This window comes from Chionomys nivalis, chromosome 20, assembly GCF_950005125.1.
Source record: "Chionomys nivalis chromosome 20, mChiNiv1.1, whole genome shotgun sequence".
Classification (NCBI taxonomy): Eukaryota; Metazoa; Chordata; class Mammalia; order Rodentia; family Cricetidae; genus Chionomys; species Chionomys nivalis.
The window spans coordinates 4,672,850-4,686,857 of NC_080105.1; the positions used below are offsets into that span (position 1 = coordinate 4,672,850).

The 14,008-nt window shown below is 50.0% G+C and overlaps 1 protein-coding gene across 4 annotated transcripts in view; it reads left to right on the forward strand.

The window, feature by feature from the left end:
* Positions 1-14,008, forward strand: part of Nwd1 (NACHT and WD repeat domain containing 1) — a 131,814-nt gene that overhangs the window by 24,335 nt on the left and 93,471 nt on the right. For all 4 annotated transcript variants that reach the window (XM_057752605.1, XM_057752609.1, XM_057752606.1 and 1 more), the window contains exons 6-9: positions 5,351-5,554; positions 6,780-6,939; positions 9,596-9,713; positions 11,636-11,794. In XM_057752605.1, the coding sequence (XP_057608588.1) occupies positions 5,351-5,554; positions 6,780-6,939; positions 9,596-9,713; positions 11,636-11,794 (641 nt within the window). The remainder of the gene's footprint in view (positions 1-5,350; positions 5,555-6,779; positions 6,940-9,595; positions 9,714-11,635; positions 11,795-14,008) is intronic.

Genomic DNA, 14,008 nt, shown 5'->3' on the forward strand with positions numbered 1-14,008 from the left:
TGCACACCACACCCAAATCAATTCATTTTTAAAGGTTTATTTGATTTTTATTTGTGTGAATGCATGTGTCGGAGGTGGGGCTTGTGCACATGCATGCTGGTGCCTGCAGAGAACAGAAAAAGTGTCAGATTCCCAGGGTCTGGCTTTAGAGGTGGTTGTGAGCTGCCGAATGTGGGGGCTGGAAAATAAAGCCAGGTCCTTCACAAGGGCAGCAAGTGCTCTTACCCACAGAGTCATCGCTCCATCCCTAATTCATTTTTTAACTGACAAAAAATAACCACTTGTATTTATGCGGTGTGGGTTGATGTTTCAGACGTATGTAGCTTGTAATCATTACAGCAAGATATCTGATTTTTCTGTCATCTCAGACAATCCTGTCTATCAATGCACAATCATCCTTGTAGTGAGTGTAACGAGAATCCCTTCGTGTGTGAGAGAGAGATAGATGATAGATAGATAGATAGATAGATAGATAGATAGATAGATAGATAGATAGATGATAGATAGAGAGATAGAGAGATAGATAGATAGATAGATAGATAGATAGATAGATAGATAGATAGATGATAGATAGATGATAGGCAGATAGATGATAGATAGATAGATAGATAGATAGATAGATAGATAGATAGATAGATAGATAATAGATGGATAGATAGATAGATAGATAGATAGAAGATAGATAGATAGATAGATAGATAGATAGATAGATAGATAGATGATAGATAGATGATAGGCAGATAGATGATAGATAGATAGATAGATAGATAGATAGATAGATAGATAGATAGATAGATAGATAGATAGATGATAGATAGATAGATGATAGATAGATGATAGATAGATAGATAGATAGATAGATAGATAGATAGATAGATAATGATGATGAAGATAGATAGATAGATAGATAGAATTTGTGTCTATATGTGTGTATGCACGTATATGTGGTTGTATGTGTATATGTGTGTGTGTCTGTGGCATGCCTGTGTGTACTGTGGAGTATGGTGCATTATGGTGGACAGTGGGCAGTCCTGGGTGTAACCCTTGTTGGAGACAGGGTTTCGTTGCCTCCACGTTCTCTGGCCAGCTAACCCACAAGCTTCCGCCGACTCCCTGTCCCTATCCCCTATCTCGCCCACAGAAATATGGACACATGCACTGCTGTGCCCACGTTTCACAGAGGTGCTGGGGGCTCAGATTCAGACCCTCACGCTTGTGCAGCAGGCACCACGCACTTCGAACCAGCTCCCCAGCCCCTGAAGTATTTTTTTGTAAAATTGGTACTTAAAAATAATTTGACATTAATAACCAACTGTACCACTGGCACGAAGGGCAACTCAGCCTCCGCAGAGAAGCCACAGAAACACGCTGTGCAGAGGGAGGGGCGGAGTGATGCTCTGGTTCGAATTCACCGGGGCTACCGCTGCCCCATCTGAGATGGAACACAACACGTCCCGGCAGCCTTAGCGGGCAGGCATGGGTGAAGTTCCTGCTCCCGTGGACTCAGCAGCTTCCCCCCTCCCTCCTCTCCTTGCCCCTGTCATTCCCTCATCATCACCTCCATATTCTGTGTGTCTTTATTATCTATCATCTATGCTATGAACTACTTATCACCTGCATGCATCATGTATTGTGACTCAGTGTGTATCTGTCTGTTACGTACGATCTGTGGGTCCATCGCCCACAGATACACTGTCCCAGAGCTGTCTGAGACATCTAGTCCCCATGGACCACATTCTTTCCCTCCTAAGTATTCCACCAAGCCGTTAAGGATGATATGAAACCCAAATTGGGACAATCATAAAATTCAAGAAATCAGTCACAGGAACGTTAATACAGAGCACACAGCAAATGTGTCCGTGTGCACACGTGTGGTGGGGGCGTGCACGCGAGTGGTGGGGGCAGCACCATGGTATCATCTCTCAGGCAAGGTCTGTCATTTTAAATTTTATTTATTTATTTAGAGACACAGCCTCTTGCTGGCATTGGGCTCACCAAGCAGATGCCAAGGAGTCCACCTGTCTCTGCTGGCATGCTCAGTGTCTCTGTCACTGGGGATGGAGGCCAGGTCCTCACGTGGTGCCACAGGCACTGTACTGATTGAGCTCCACTCCAGCCCCATAGTCATGGTGTTCCCATGGTCAGCACATTCTTTATAGCTCCTCCCTCTCTTGCCCCTGACCTAGGATCATGTCTGGCGAGGGGGGGATGAATGAGTGACAGCGTGACCCAGACTCCTCACACATGACCCAGACTCCTCACACGTGACCCAGACTCCTCACACATAGCCCAGACTCCTCACGCGTGGCCCAGACTCCTCACACGTGGCCCAGACTCCTCACACGTGACCCAGACTCCTCACACGTGACCCAGACTCCTCACACGTGGCCCAGATTCCTCACGCATAGCCCAGACTCCTCACGCGTGACCCAGACTCCTCACGCGTAGCCCAGACTCCTCACGCATGGCAGACATGAAGGATGGGTGGGGCAGAAGCTGTGGTAACCCTCAAGGCTGTTCCATTGAATTTTTTTTTTTTTTTTTGCCAGCTAGGCTCCACCTTCCAAAGATGACCCAAACTCCCAAATCAACTAGGGACTGTGTGTGGGAGACACGACACACTCAAAACCATGCACTCCTAAAAGGTCTTCAATCTCTTAGTCCCTTCGTTGCTACGACAAAGCTCCAGAGGCTGGGCTCAACAGTAAGAAATGGCCATTCAATTTCCTAGGCGTAGGAGCCACACCCAGGGCCTCGACCGACCGCTGGTTCACAAACTCGAGCAGTGCTTCCACTTCCGCCAAAGCCCACTAGGCAGAGAGCTTGAGGCTCAGCAGTAGATGGAGTTCTTCGAGCTCAGCGGGCAGAGTGCCTGTGGTTTAGTTGGTAGAGCGTTGTCTGACATGCACGAAGGCCTGGATTCCATCCCAGCACCGTCTGGACCAGATGTGGCGGTGCACACCTGGGAGGTGGAGGCAGGAGGATCAGGACTTCACAGTTATACTTGGATACATAGTGAGATTGAAGCTAGCCTGGGCTACATGAGATGTCTCAGAATAAATAAATAAGTGGGAGTGGGGAGAATGGGCTGGGGCGGTGGCTAAGATGTTAAGAACACATGCTTCTCTTGCAGAGGACCAGGCTTTGGGCCCTGTATTTTGCAGCTTACAACTGTTGGATTAGGGTTAGAGTTAGGTTAATTCTAGTTCTAGGAGATCTGACGCCCTCTCTGGCCTCTGTAGCCACCAAGCAAGCATGTGGGGCACATAAAATCACTCAGGCCAAACACACACACACACACACACACACACACACACCAAATAAATAAACAAATAAAACCCAAACCAGTTGGACAGTGGTGGAACACGCCTTTAATCTGAAAACAAACAAAAACCCCAAACCAGCAGAGCCCAGTAAATGGTCAAAACCTGTGTTGAGCACGTTGGAGCCTTGTTTTCGGGACATTGCTCCCTAAGTGACACGGTCTGGCGACTGTGTGTGTCCACATCAAGAGCACAGTGCGGATGAACTGTGAGCGCAGGCTCTCCGCAGATACTAAATCATTTCAGAGAGGGACTCCAGCAGCCAGACTCCAGGTCTCCTGGTGTCCCGTGGGCACTGCAGGGTGGAGGCTGGAAGCCAATGATCTGTGCTGGCAATGGCTGAATTACAGTGAGGGTCTTCCCCACTCCACGGTTAACTGACATTTCATAGACGTCATTTGTTGTTGTTGTTGTTTTGTTTTCTTCTGTTTGCTTATTCAAGACAGGGTTTCTCTGTAGCTTTGGTTCCTGTCCTGGAACTCACTCTGTAGACCAGGCTGGCCTCGAACTCAAGAGATCCACCTGCCTCTGCGTGCATCACCACGGCCTGGCCTCGAAGACATCTTATATAGAGGTAAAAACAGAAGAGTCTCTGGGTCTGTCTTTATTTATTTATTTAGTGTGAGCTAAATAAATATTTATTTAGTGTGAGCTGCCATCTTTAGTGTGGGGATGTGTACATTCTTGGACTGGAACCTTTCAGGTCTTTATTGCTAGAAATTCAAAATGGCAGTGATCAGCCCAGATTAGGAGGGGTGTGCATGTGTGTATATGCATGCATGGTTGTGTGAGAGCACGTGTTTGTGAGTTCACATGTGTGTGTATGAACGTGTGTGTGTGTGTGTGTGTGTGTAACAAATCCACTCATCAACATTAGCGGATAAGCCCCTGGAAGCCGAGGTGGCTCCGTGGGGCAATGCTTGCCCAGATATGAAGAGCAGTTTTCGGGTCCCTAGAGCCACACACATGCCCGTGAGCATGGAGCCTGCCTGTAATTCCCTGCAAGTTGAAGATGGGATCCCAGCATAAGCTGGCTAACAAGACTAGTCACACGGCCACGCTGGTGAGCTCTGGCCCTGACTGACAGACCTGTCTCGGAGAATAAGGTGGCTGAGACACTGAGGATGATTTCTGCCATTAGTCTTGAGCTCCCGCATGCCGGCCTGCACATGTGCACACCAGACCACACGTGAAACATGGAACGAGGAATAGAATTAAAGAAGTACGGTTTGCCAGGCATGACAGTACACGCCTGTGATCCCAGCACTTGGGAAGCCAAGAGAGCAGGTTGGTGTGCTCTGGGCCATCCTGGGCTACAGTGCAAAATGTTTCAAACACAAAGAAGCAAGAGCATCATTCCATTATAAAGCTGAGGAAACCACCTTCCAGCTGGCTCCAGGGATGTACCCTGGAGTTTCCTATCAAACCCAGGTCCCACGACTGGCCACATAAGACGCAGTGGGGCAAAAACTGGCATTAGTCAGCCCGTGTGGCACTCTGCATGTTGAGCAGGGCATTGGTGGTGTGCGCTTTTGATCCCAGCACTCAGGAGGCAGAGGCAGGCGGATCTCTGTGAGTTCAAGGCCAGTCTGGTTTACAGAGCGAGTTTCAGGACAGCTAGGATTGTTACACAGAGAAACCCTGTCTCAAAAAACATGAGACAGACTCTCATGTAGCCCAAGCTGTCCTGGAACTCACTACATAGTTAAGGATGGCCTTGAGCTCCCAATCCTCCTGCCTCTACTTCCCCAGAGCTGGGATGACAAAGTGTGTCACCATGCTGAACTGAGACCCCCTGAGCCTGGAGAGTGGCCAGCGCAGGGCTCGGCAGATGTGTGTGAGGGGTCTGAGCTGGAGGTTCCCTGAGAGAAGCTGCACACACAGTCCCTGAGCATCCTCCTCACAGGGCCGTCACCGTGTGCGTCTGCAGTGGTCTGAGCTGGAGGTTCCCTGACAAGCTGCACACACGGTCCCTGCGCGTCCTCTTCACAGGCCGTCACTGTGCTGTGCTGCCCCTTGCCCCACAGGTACGGTCTGTCGGAGGCGGAGCTGAAGGACGTGCTGTCTTTGGACGATGAGGTCCTGCAGGCCGTGTACCAGGACTGGACACCACCCAGCAAGGAGCTCCTACGCTTCCCGCCACTGCTGTGGGTGCGGCTCCGCCGTGACCTGGGACATTGCTTGACCAGGAGGCCCGTGGATGGTTGCACGCTGCTGACCATTGCACACAGGTAGGCCTTGAGAGGGGACACTGCCTTCATGGGACCCTGAGAGCAAAGGCTCCCAATCAAATCCTTGACTCCCATTCTGGGGTGGTCAAGCAATCCAACACACACCAGTCCCAGGATAAACGCTACACACCTAATCTGTCTGTTTTGTGTTTGTGTGAATGTTGTATGATGTGCATGGGATTCTAGGCAGGGACTCCACCCCTGAACCACTGTCCTGGTCTTTATTTTACTCTCTCTCTCTCTCTCTCTCTCTCTCTCTCTCTGTGTGTGTTTGTGTGTGTGTGTGTGTGTGTGTGTGTGTGCATGCATTTATCTGTGGTATCCTCACATGTGAAGGACAGAGGTTGATCTCAGGGTTGAGCTCTGTAACTCTTCACCCAGTATTTGGAGAGAGGGTCTCTCAGTTCAGCCACAATGGCTGCACAGCAAGCCTGCCCGCTAGACTCCTCTCCCTTCTGCTCCCTCTCAAGCACTGCGATTGCCAGTACTTCCCACCTCACCAGGCTTTTGCATGTGTGCTGGGGATTTGAACTCAGATCCTCATGCTTACACAATTCGCACTTTGTCCACGAAGCCATCTTCCCGGCCTCTTTTCACTTTCTGGTTTGCCATGATGTCTTGTTAAGGTGCCCAGGCTGGACTGGAGCTCCCAATTCAGTCCAGCCACACATGACTTCAACCTGTGACCCCCTGCCTCTGCGTAGCTACAATGACAGTCTTGCACCACCCACCACACCAGAGCAAAGGTTCTTTTTTACATTTATTTATTATTTCTGTGGCCAGGTAGGTGTGGGTGTGTTCCGTGGTGTCTCTGGAGGTCAGAAGACCTGTGGGAGCAAATTCTCACCTTCTGCAATGTATGACAGGGATCGAACTCCAGTCATGAGGCTCAGCACCAAGCACCTCTAACCACTGAGACATCTCATTACCTTCAAAAGCAAAACGTGTTTGGTTGTTTGTTTTTCAAGGCAGGGTTTCTCTTTGTAGCTTTGGTGCCTGGAACTAGCTCTTGTAGACCAGGCTGGCCCCTGCCTCCTGAGTGCTGGATTAAAGGTGTGCACCACCACCACCTGAGCAAAAGCAAAACTTTTTAAGAGAGAAAGAGAAATAAAAGAGAAGTGAATTTTAGGGAGCAGCGTTAAGGGAAAACAGGATGCGGAGTGGACAGATGGCCTCGGCACTTGTGCTGTTCCCTGAGCCATCAGCCTGTGCCCTTTCTCCACAGACAGCTGTCCAAGGTGATCCAGGTTCGATACCTGTCTGGACCTGAGAGACCCAAGAGACACGGCGTGCTAGCTGAATTCTTCTCTGGAGCCTGGAGCCAAGGCACCAAGAAACTCATCACCCTGCCCCTTGTGGGGAAGCCCATTAACCTGGACCGCAAGGTGAGGCCACTCATTCCCAAAGTCACACCCTGGCGTGACTGTCCTTTTTCTTCCCCGTTCTCAACGCCCTCTGAACCCACAGCATCGAGGGCCTCCTTCAGCCCCAGGATGTAATTCTGGGTGCAGGGCTCAGTAGACATGGGTGTGTATGTGCTCTTTTGCACAAAGTGTTTATGGGGTGTAGCCTTCTTAGCATTGATGAGGATGAAATCAAAATATCAGTCAGCGGTGGGACTTGTTGAAGACGGTCCACGTTCTGCTGGGTTAGCTGCTCAGCCGGGAGGGTGCGGCCTCCCTGCAACCCACAGGCGTCTCATTGGCTGCACCTGAGGACAGAGCTTTGTGTCTTCTTTACATGAAGACTTGTATCTTGGCTGAATATTTGAACCCACATGAAAAGCCAGGGACTGGAGAGATGACTCAATGGTTAAGAGCACTGGCTGCAGCCCAGCAGTGGTGGCACACGCCTTTAATCCCAGCTCTAAGGAGGCAGAGGCTGGCAGATCTCTGAGTTCCAGGCCAGCCTGTGAGTTCCACGACAGGGCTACACAGAGAAACCCTGTCTCAAAACACCAAGAGAAAAAAGAAAAAAAATGGCGCTGGCTGGGTTCAATTCCCAGCACCTGCATGGCTGCTCACATCTGTAACTCTAGTTCCAGGGAATCCAATGCCCCATTCTGGTCTCTGTGAGCACTGTACCCATGTGGTACATGGGCACACATGTAGGTGATACACCCATATACATGAAATAAAACAAACCTTTTTTAGGAAGGCAGACACAGCCGTGCATGGTGGGATTCAAACCTTAACCCAGCACTCGGAGGCAGAGGCAGGAGGGTCTGTGTGAGTGTGAGGCCGGTCTACAGAGTGAGTTCCAGGATGGCCAGGGCTGCATAGTAATACTATGTCTCAAACAAAGCAAAAGCCCATGGTGGGGAGTTCGGGGGCTCTCTTGGGCTAGATGGTCAGTCTGCCTCCCACAGCTGATGTGGTGCAGTGTGAACCTGTCTCAAAAAGTCACGTGGAACACAACTGAGGAAGAGTTGTGATATCTATCTCTTCACTATGCATCCTTGTGCGTGCACACACACATGGGCACACACTCAGGTGTACACACACACGGGCACACACTCGGGTACACACTCAGGTGTACACACACGGGTGCATGCACATGAGCACACACACATGGGCACACACACAGGCACACGCAGGCACACACTCAGGTGTACATACACACGGGCGCACGCACATGAGTACACACACACATGGGCACACACACGGGCACACACAGGCACACACACTCAAGTGTACACACACACGGGCACACGCACATGAGCACACACACACATGGGCACACACATGGGCACACACAGGCACACACACAGACACACACATGAGCACATGCACATGGGCACACACGGGCACACTCAAGGACACACACACAGGCACACACTCAGGGACACACACACAGAACACAGGGGCACACACTCAGGGGTACACACACAGGGAACACACTCAGGGACACACACTCAGGGGCACACACATGGGTACACACACACACACGGGTATGTGCGATTACTGGGGAGTACACTGAAGAGAACAAAGAGCGACACACCCACACTCCGTCAGCGTTGCATCATCCTGCCTGGCCCTTTCCCTCCTGCGCCTTGGTGTCCATAACCTGGATGCTGTCTGCGCATGCTCGTGGCTTGAGGCTCAGCTCAGCCACCTCTCCACCTTTGAGCGGCATCCAGGCCCTCCTCTCTGCTCTCCCAGTTCTTGATCTGCTCTGCATCACCTTGTCTTCACAAGGAACCATCCTAGAATGCAGTCTGGCCGCGCCCCTCCCCAGCATCCCCCATAGCTCCCCAATGCCTATGTCCCCAGCCTGCCGGCCAGCGCTTTCCCATCTACTGCTCCTGTCTGAGTCTCCTCACCTCCCTGTCACTGGTCCTTCCTAAACTCACTGTGCTCGGCCTCTGGGTCCCTGTCACTGGCCCTTCCTAAACTCACTGTGCTCGGCCTCTGGGTCCCTGTCACTGGCCCTTCCTAAACTCACTGTGCTCGGCCTCTGGGTCCCTGTCACTGGCCCTTCCTAAACTCACTGTGCTCGGCCTCTGGGTCCCTGTCACTGGCCCTTCCTAAACTCACCGTGCTCGGCCTCTGGGTCCCTGTCACTGGCCCTTCCTGAACTCGCCGTACTCGGCCTCTGGGTCTCTGTCTATGCTATTGGGCTTTGGTTTTGGTTTTGGAGATGGAGCCACACCTTGCTGTCTAAGTTGGCCTAGAACTCCCTTGGGCTCACATAATCCTCCTGTCTCTGCCTCTTGAGTATCAGTGACTGCAGGTAAGCACCATAGGGCCTGGCAATGCCACTGCTCTGACGTATTTTACCAGACGCCCACTCATCCCCTGAGCCCCAGCTCCAATGCCCACTTTCAGCAGCAAGGTCCCATTTCCTTGTCATGCCTCATCCTTGAAATGTTCAAGTCCCAGGTCCCTCCGTCTGGCTCAGTCTGGCTGTGGGAGGTGGTGGGTATCTCTGCTTGCCATAATATCCCTGTCCCCTCTAGCATAGACTGGTGCCAGCTTGGCCAATGTTTATGGAGTGACTTGAATTCTAGCCCAAGCTGATGCCCCTTTCCACCTCCACCAGGTGGCCCCACAGCCGCTATGGTTCTCAGACACAGTGGCCAACCGGAGGAAGCTGACAGAACTGCCCTTCCATCTACTGCATGCGGGTCGCATGGAGGAGCTGAAGCAGGAGGTGCTGGGTAAGAGTTGCCATGACAGAGACCACGAGGACCTTAGAATCCCTCGCACACTCACCCACCCATCCATCCACCCATTCACCCATCCATCTATTCACCCACCCATCCACCCACCCAACCATCCATCTATCCATCCATCCACCCACTTATCCACCCAACCATCCATCCATCCACCCATCCATCCATCCACCCACTCATCCATCTATTCATCCATCCACCCATCCATCCATCTACCCATCCATCCATCCATCCATTCACAAATCCACCCACCCATTCATCCATCCATCCATCCACTCATCCATCCATCCATCCACCCATCCATCCATCCATCCACCCACTCATCCACCTATTCATCCATCCACCCACCCATCCATCCACCCACCCATCCATCTACCCACCCACCATCCATCCATTCACAAATCCACCCACCCATCCACCCACCCATCCATCCACCCATCCATCCATCCATCCATCCATCCACCCACCCACCCATCCATCCACCCATCCACCCATCCATCCACCCATCCATCCATCCATCCACCCACTCATCCACCTATTCATCCATCCACCTAACCATCCATCCACCCATCCACCCACCCATCCATCCACCCATCCACCCATCCATCCATCCATCCATCCACCCATCCACCCATCCATCCATCCATCCACCCACCCACCCACCCATCCATCCACCCATCCACCCATCCATCCATCCATCCATCCACCCACTCATCCACCTATTCATCCATCCACCTAACCATCCATCCATACCTGTGATTCTCAATGAACAGATGGATGTCTTGGAGGGAAGCTGCTTGTTGGTTCCTGGCCACCCAGCTTGCTTAGACCCAAAATAATCACACAGAAACTATATTAATTAAATCACTGCTTGGCCCTTAGCTCTATCTTCTTATTGGCTAACTCTTATATATTAATTTAACCCATTTTTATTAATCCATGTATTGCCAAATTGTTGTGGCTTACTGGGTAAAGTTCACAGCATCTATCTCTGGCGGTTCCATGGCTTCTCTCTGACCCCGCCCTTCTTTCTCCCAGAATTCAGCTGAGTTTTCCCTGCCTAGCTCTGTTCCCCTATAGTCATGCTATAGGCCCAAAGAAGTTCCTTTGTTTGTCAATGGTATTCAAGCATGCAGAGGGAAATCCCACATTATGAATGAATAGATGAATGGACAGAAAGATGGATGAATGAATGAGTGGTTGAGAGATAGGAGGTGGAAGAATGGATGAATGGAAGTTGGTACTGAGGGGGAAACTACAGAGTTAAACCAGTAAAGGTATGGCAGATAAATGAATGGATAAATAAATGGCCATATAGGTAGATGATTATAGATACGGATGGATGGATGGATGGATGGATGGATGGATGGATGGATGGATGGATGGATGGATAGATGATAGATAGATAGATAGATAGATAGATAGATAGATAGATAGATAGATGGGATAATAGATGGTGTGTATATGTGCATGTATTTATGAATAGATGGATGAATGAGTATGTTGGTAGACAGATGAGTGCATGAATAGGTAGACAAGTAGAAGAATGGATGGATTGGCGCATGGATGGATAGATGGTTAGGTGGGTGGCTGGTGGCTGGGTGTCTATATAGCTATTCCATCCACTTATTTTCCCACCCTTATTTTCAAAGGACATTCTTCCTCTAGGAGACACTTGGCAAATCCTGGAGACATTTTTGAGTCTTACTTGTAGGTAGAGGTGTCATCACCTTCTGGTATGGAGGCCAGGTTCTATCAACCACAGCTCAGTGCCCTCTACAGAACAGCCTCAGTGCCAGACTTCCGAGTTCCAGAACCCCAGGAGGAAGGGCAGCCATTCTCCCACCCTCAGAATGAGCCAGCAGGAAGCAAGGGCTCCGACTTTCCTCACTCCTTGTCCTCCACAGGGAACATGAGCTGGATCTCCTGTAGGAGCATCTCTGGGGGCATTGAGGACCTGATGGATGACTTTGACATGTGTGCCCCTCACATGGACTCTCCTGAGGTTGGCCTGGTCAGAGAAACCCTCCAGCTGTGCCGCCCTGCTGTGGAGCTCCGCGGCATGGGTGAGTGCCCTGGCCCCAGAGGAGGGTATGCTCTGTGCTGCTCTCCAGAAACCTCAGAAACCCATTCTTCCCAGGGGATTGCAAGCTGATTTTTCACCAACCCACACCTTCATTTATCAACCATTGACTCATTTGCTCATCCTTCTATTCATCCACCTGTCTATCCATTTACCCATCTACCTTCCAGTCCCTACCATCCACTCATGCATCATTCACCCACCTGCCCAGCCCTCCGCCCATCTGTCTGTCTCTATCAACTCATCCATCCATTTGTCCACCCGTTCATCCATCCACCCACCCACCCACCCACCTACCCATCCGTATGTGTCTCTCTCTGTCCACCTACTGTGTCACTTTCTTGTTTAATCCCATGACATCTCCTTCAGTACTAACTTATAAAATTTGGAATGCAGTAGGAAGGGAAGAGAGAGAGAAAGAGAGAGACAGAGAGATGCAGGGGGGAGAGAAAGAAGAGAGAGACAGAAAGCTGCCTCCTCAGAGAAAGTGGCAGAAAGGAAGAGAGCAGGAAGAGGCGGGCTTGTCTCTTAAAGGGACAGGGTACTGTCTACCATGCATGCAGGCATGATACAGGGTGCAGGGTGTGACACACTGTGCCTAGTTCCCAAGGGGCAGGGCCAAGAAGTGCCTTGATGTTAACATTCCTCCCTTCTTTTCTATTAAAAAGGTGAGGAGTTAGGTGTGGTAGGTTAAGGGAACAAGGGCATCGAGTTCTCGAGTCTGCTTCCTGCTAACCTGGGTGGTGTCCACCATCTTTGGGGGGACCTGAGAAAGCTGGGGTTGTTTCACTGCTGTCCAGGCTCTGAGAAACTGTCCAGTGTCTCTTAGACATGGTGAGGTGCTGGGCTGGCAGAGCAGAGGACAAGGTTAAGTTTAGAGAATATTTTTTTCTTTAGGTCCTGGTGATTGAGTGGGAGGGTGTCAGGACTGGAGAAAAGTGGGGAGGCTTGGACTCTTAGGGTCTGGTAGTTGAGGGAGGGGTACATCTAACCTATTTGAGGCAAATCCTCCAAGTCGACCGCTGGAACTTACAAGAGTTCTTTGAGTTTGTGAAAACCTAAGTTTTAGACACATTAGCATTTCCACTGTTTATAATCTGCACTGAAATTTGTTTTATAGAAAGGGCAGTGTACTCGTGTCAGAAATGATGGTGACAAATGTTTGGTTTGGATTTGGAGACAGGGTTTCTCTGTAGCTTTGGGGCCTGTCCTGGAACTAGCTCTTGTAGACCAGGATGGCCTTGAACTCACAGAGATCCGCCTGCCTCTGCCTCTAGAATGCTGGGATTAAAGGTGTGCACCACCACTGCTCAGCAACAAAGTTTTTTGCACAATAAAAAGTACCTTTTAAGTCTATAGTTAGAAGACAACCAAAGAGAATTTAAAATCCCAAGCTTGCAGCCATGATCGTGGTAGCACTCTGTCAGAGCCAGAAGAATAGCTTTCCGAATTTTATTGATTAGTATTAAGACTGTGGACCCTTGGGGTCCTTATATAACAGTAGAATAATGGGAGAGGGATCCGGAGTGTGTTTTATTCTTTCCAGCACCTCACACCGCTCGCCTTTGTCATTACCTAAGCTTCTTATCCTCAGACTTCATAACTTGTATTTACACACCTTAGGTCCCTTTCTCATAGTCTGGAACGTTCTTATCCTCAGACTTCATAACTTGTATTACACACCTTAGGTCCCTTTCTCATAGTCTGGAACATTCTTATCCTCAGACTTCATAACTTGTATTTACACACCTTAGGTCCCTTTCTCATAGTCTGGAACATTCTTATCCTCAGACTTCATAACTTGCATTACACACCTTAGGTCCCCTTTTCATACTCTGGAACGTTCTTATCCTCAGACTTCATAACTTGTATTTACACACCTTAGGTCCCTTTCTCATAGTCTGGAACGTTCTTATCCTCAGACTTCATAACTTGTATGTGGATCCCTTAAAACACCCTCTTAGACCCTAAAACATTCTGGGGTCCTCACATCTGAAGCTTTGCATTTTTGCATAGGTGAACCTTAAAGCACCTGTTCCTCCCATCACCATGGCGTCGCCTTGACATGTAGGGGAAATCTGTTGTGTGAGTTCATTTCTTACCTGGGCCTGGTACGAGGTAAACTGTGTCTAGACTTGACATTAGCTCTAGGAGACTGAGGCCCGGGACCTGAATTTTACACGGAGAGCTGAGAAGG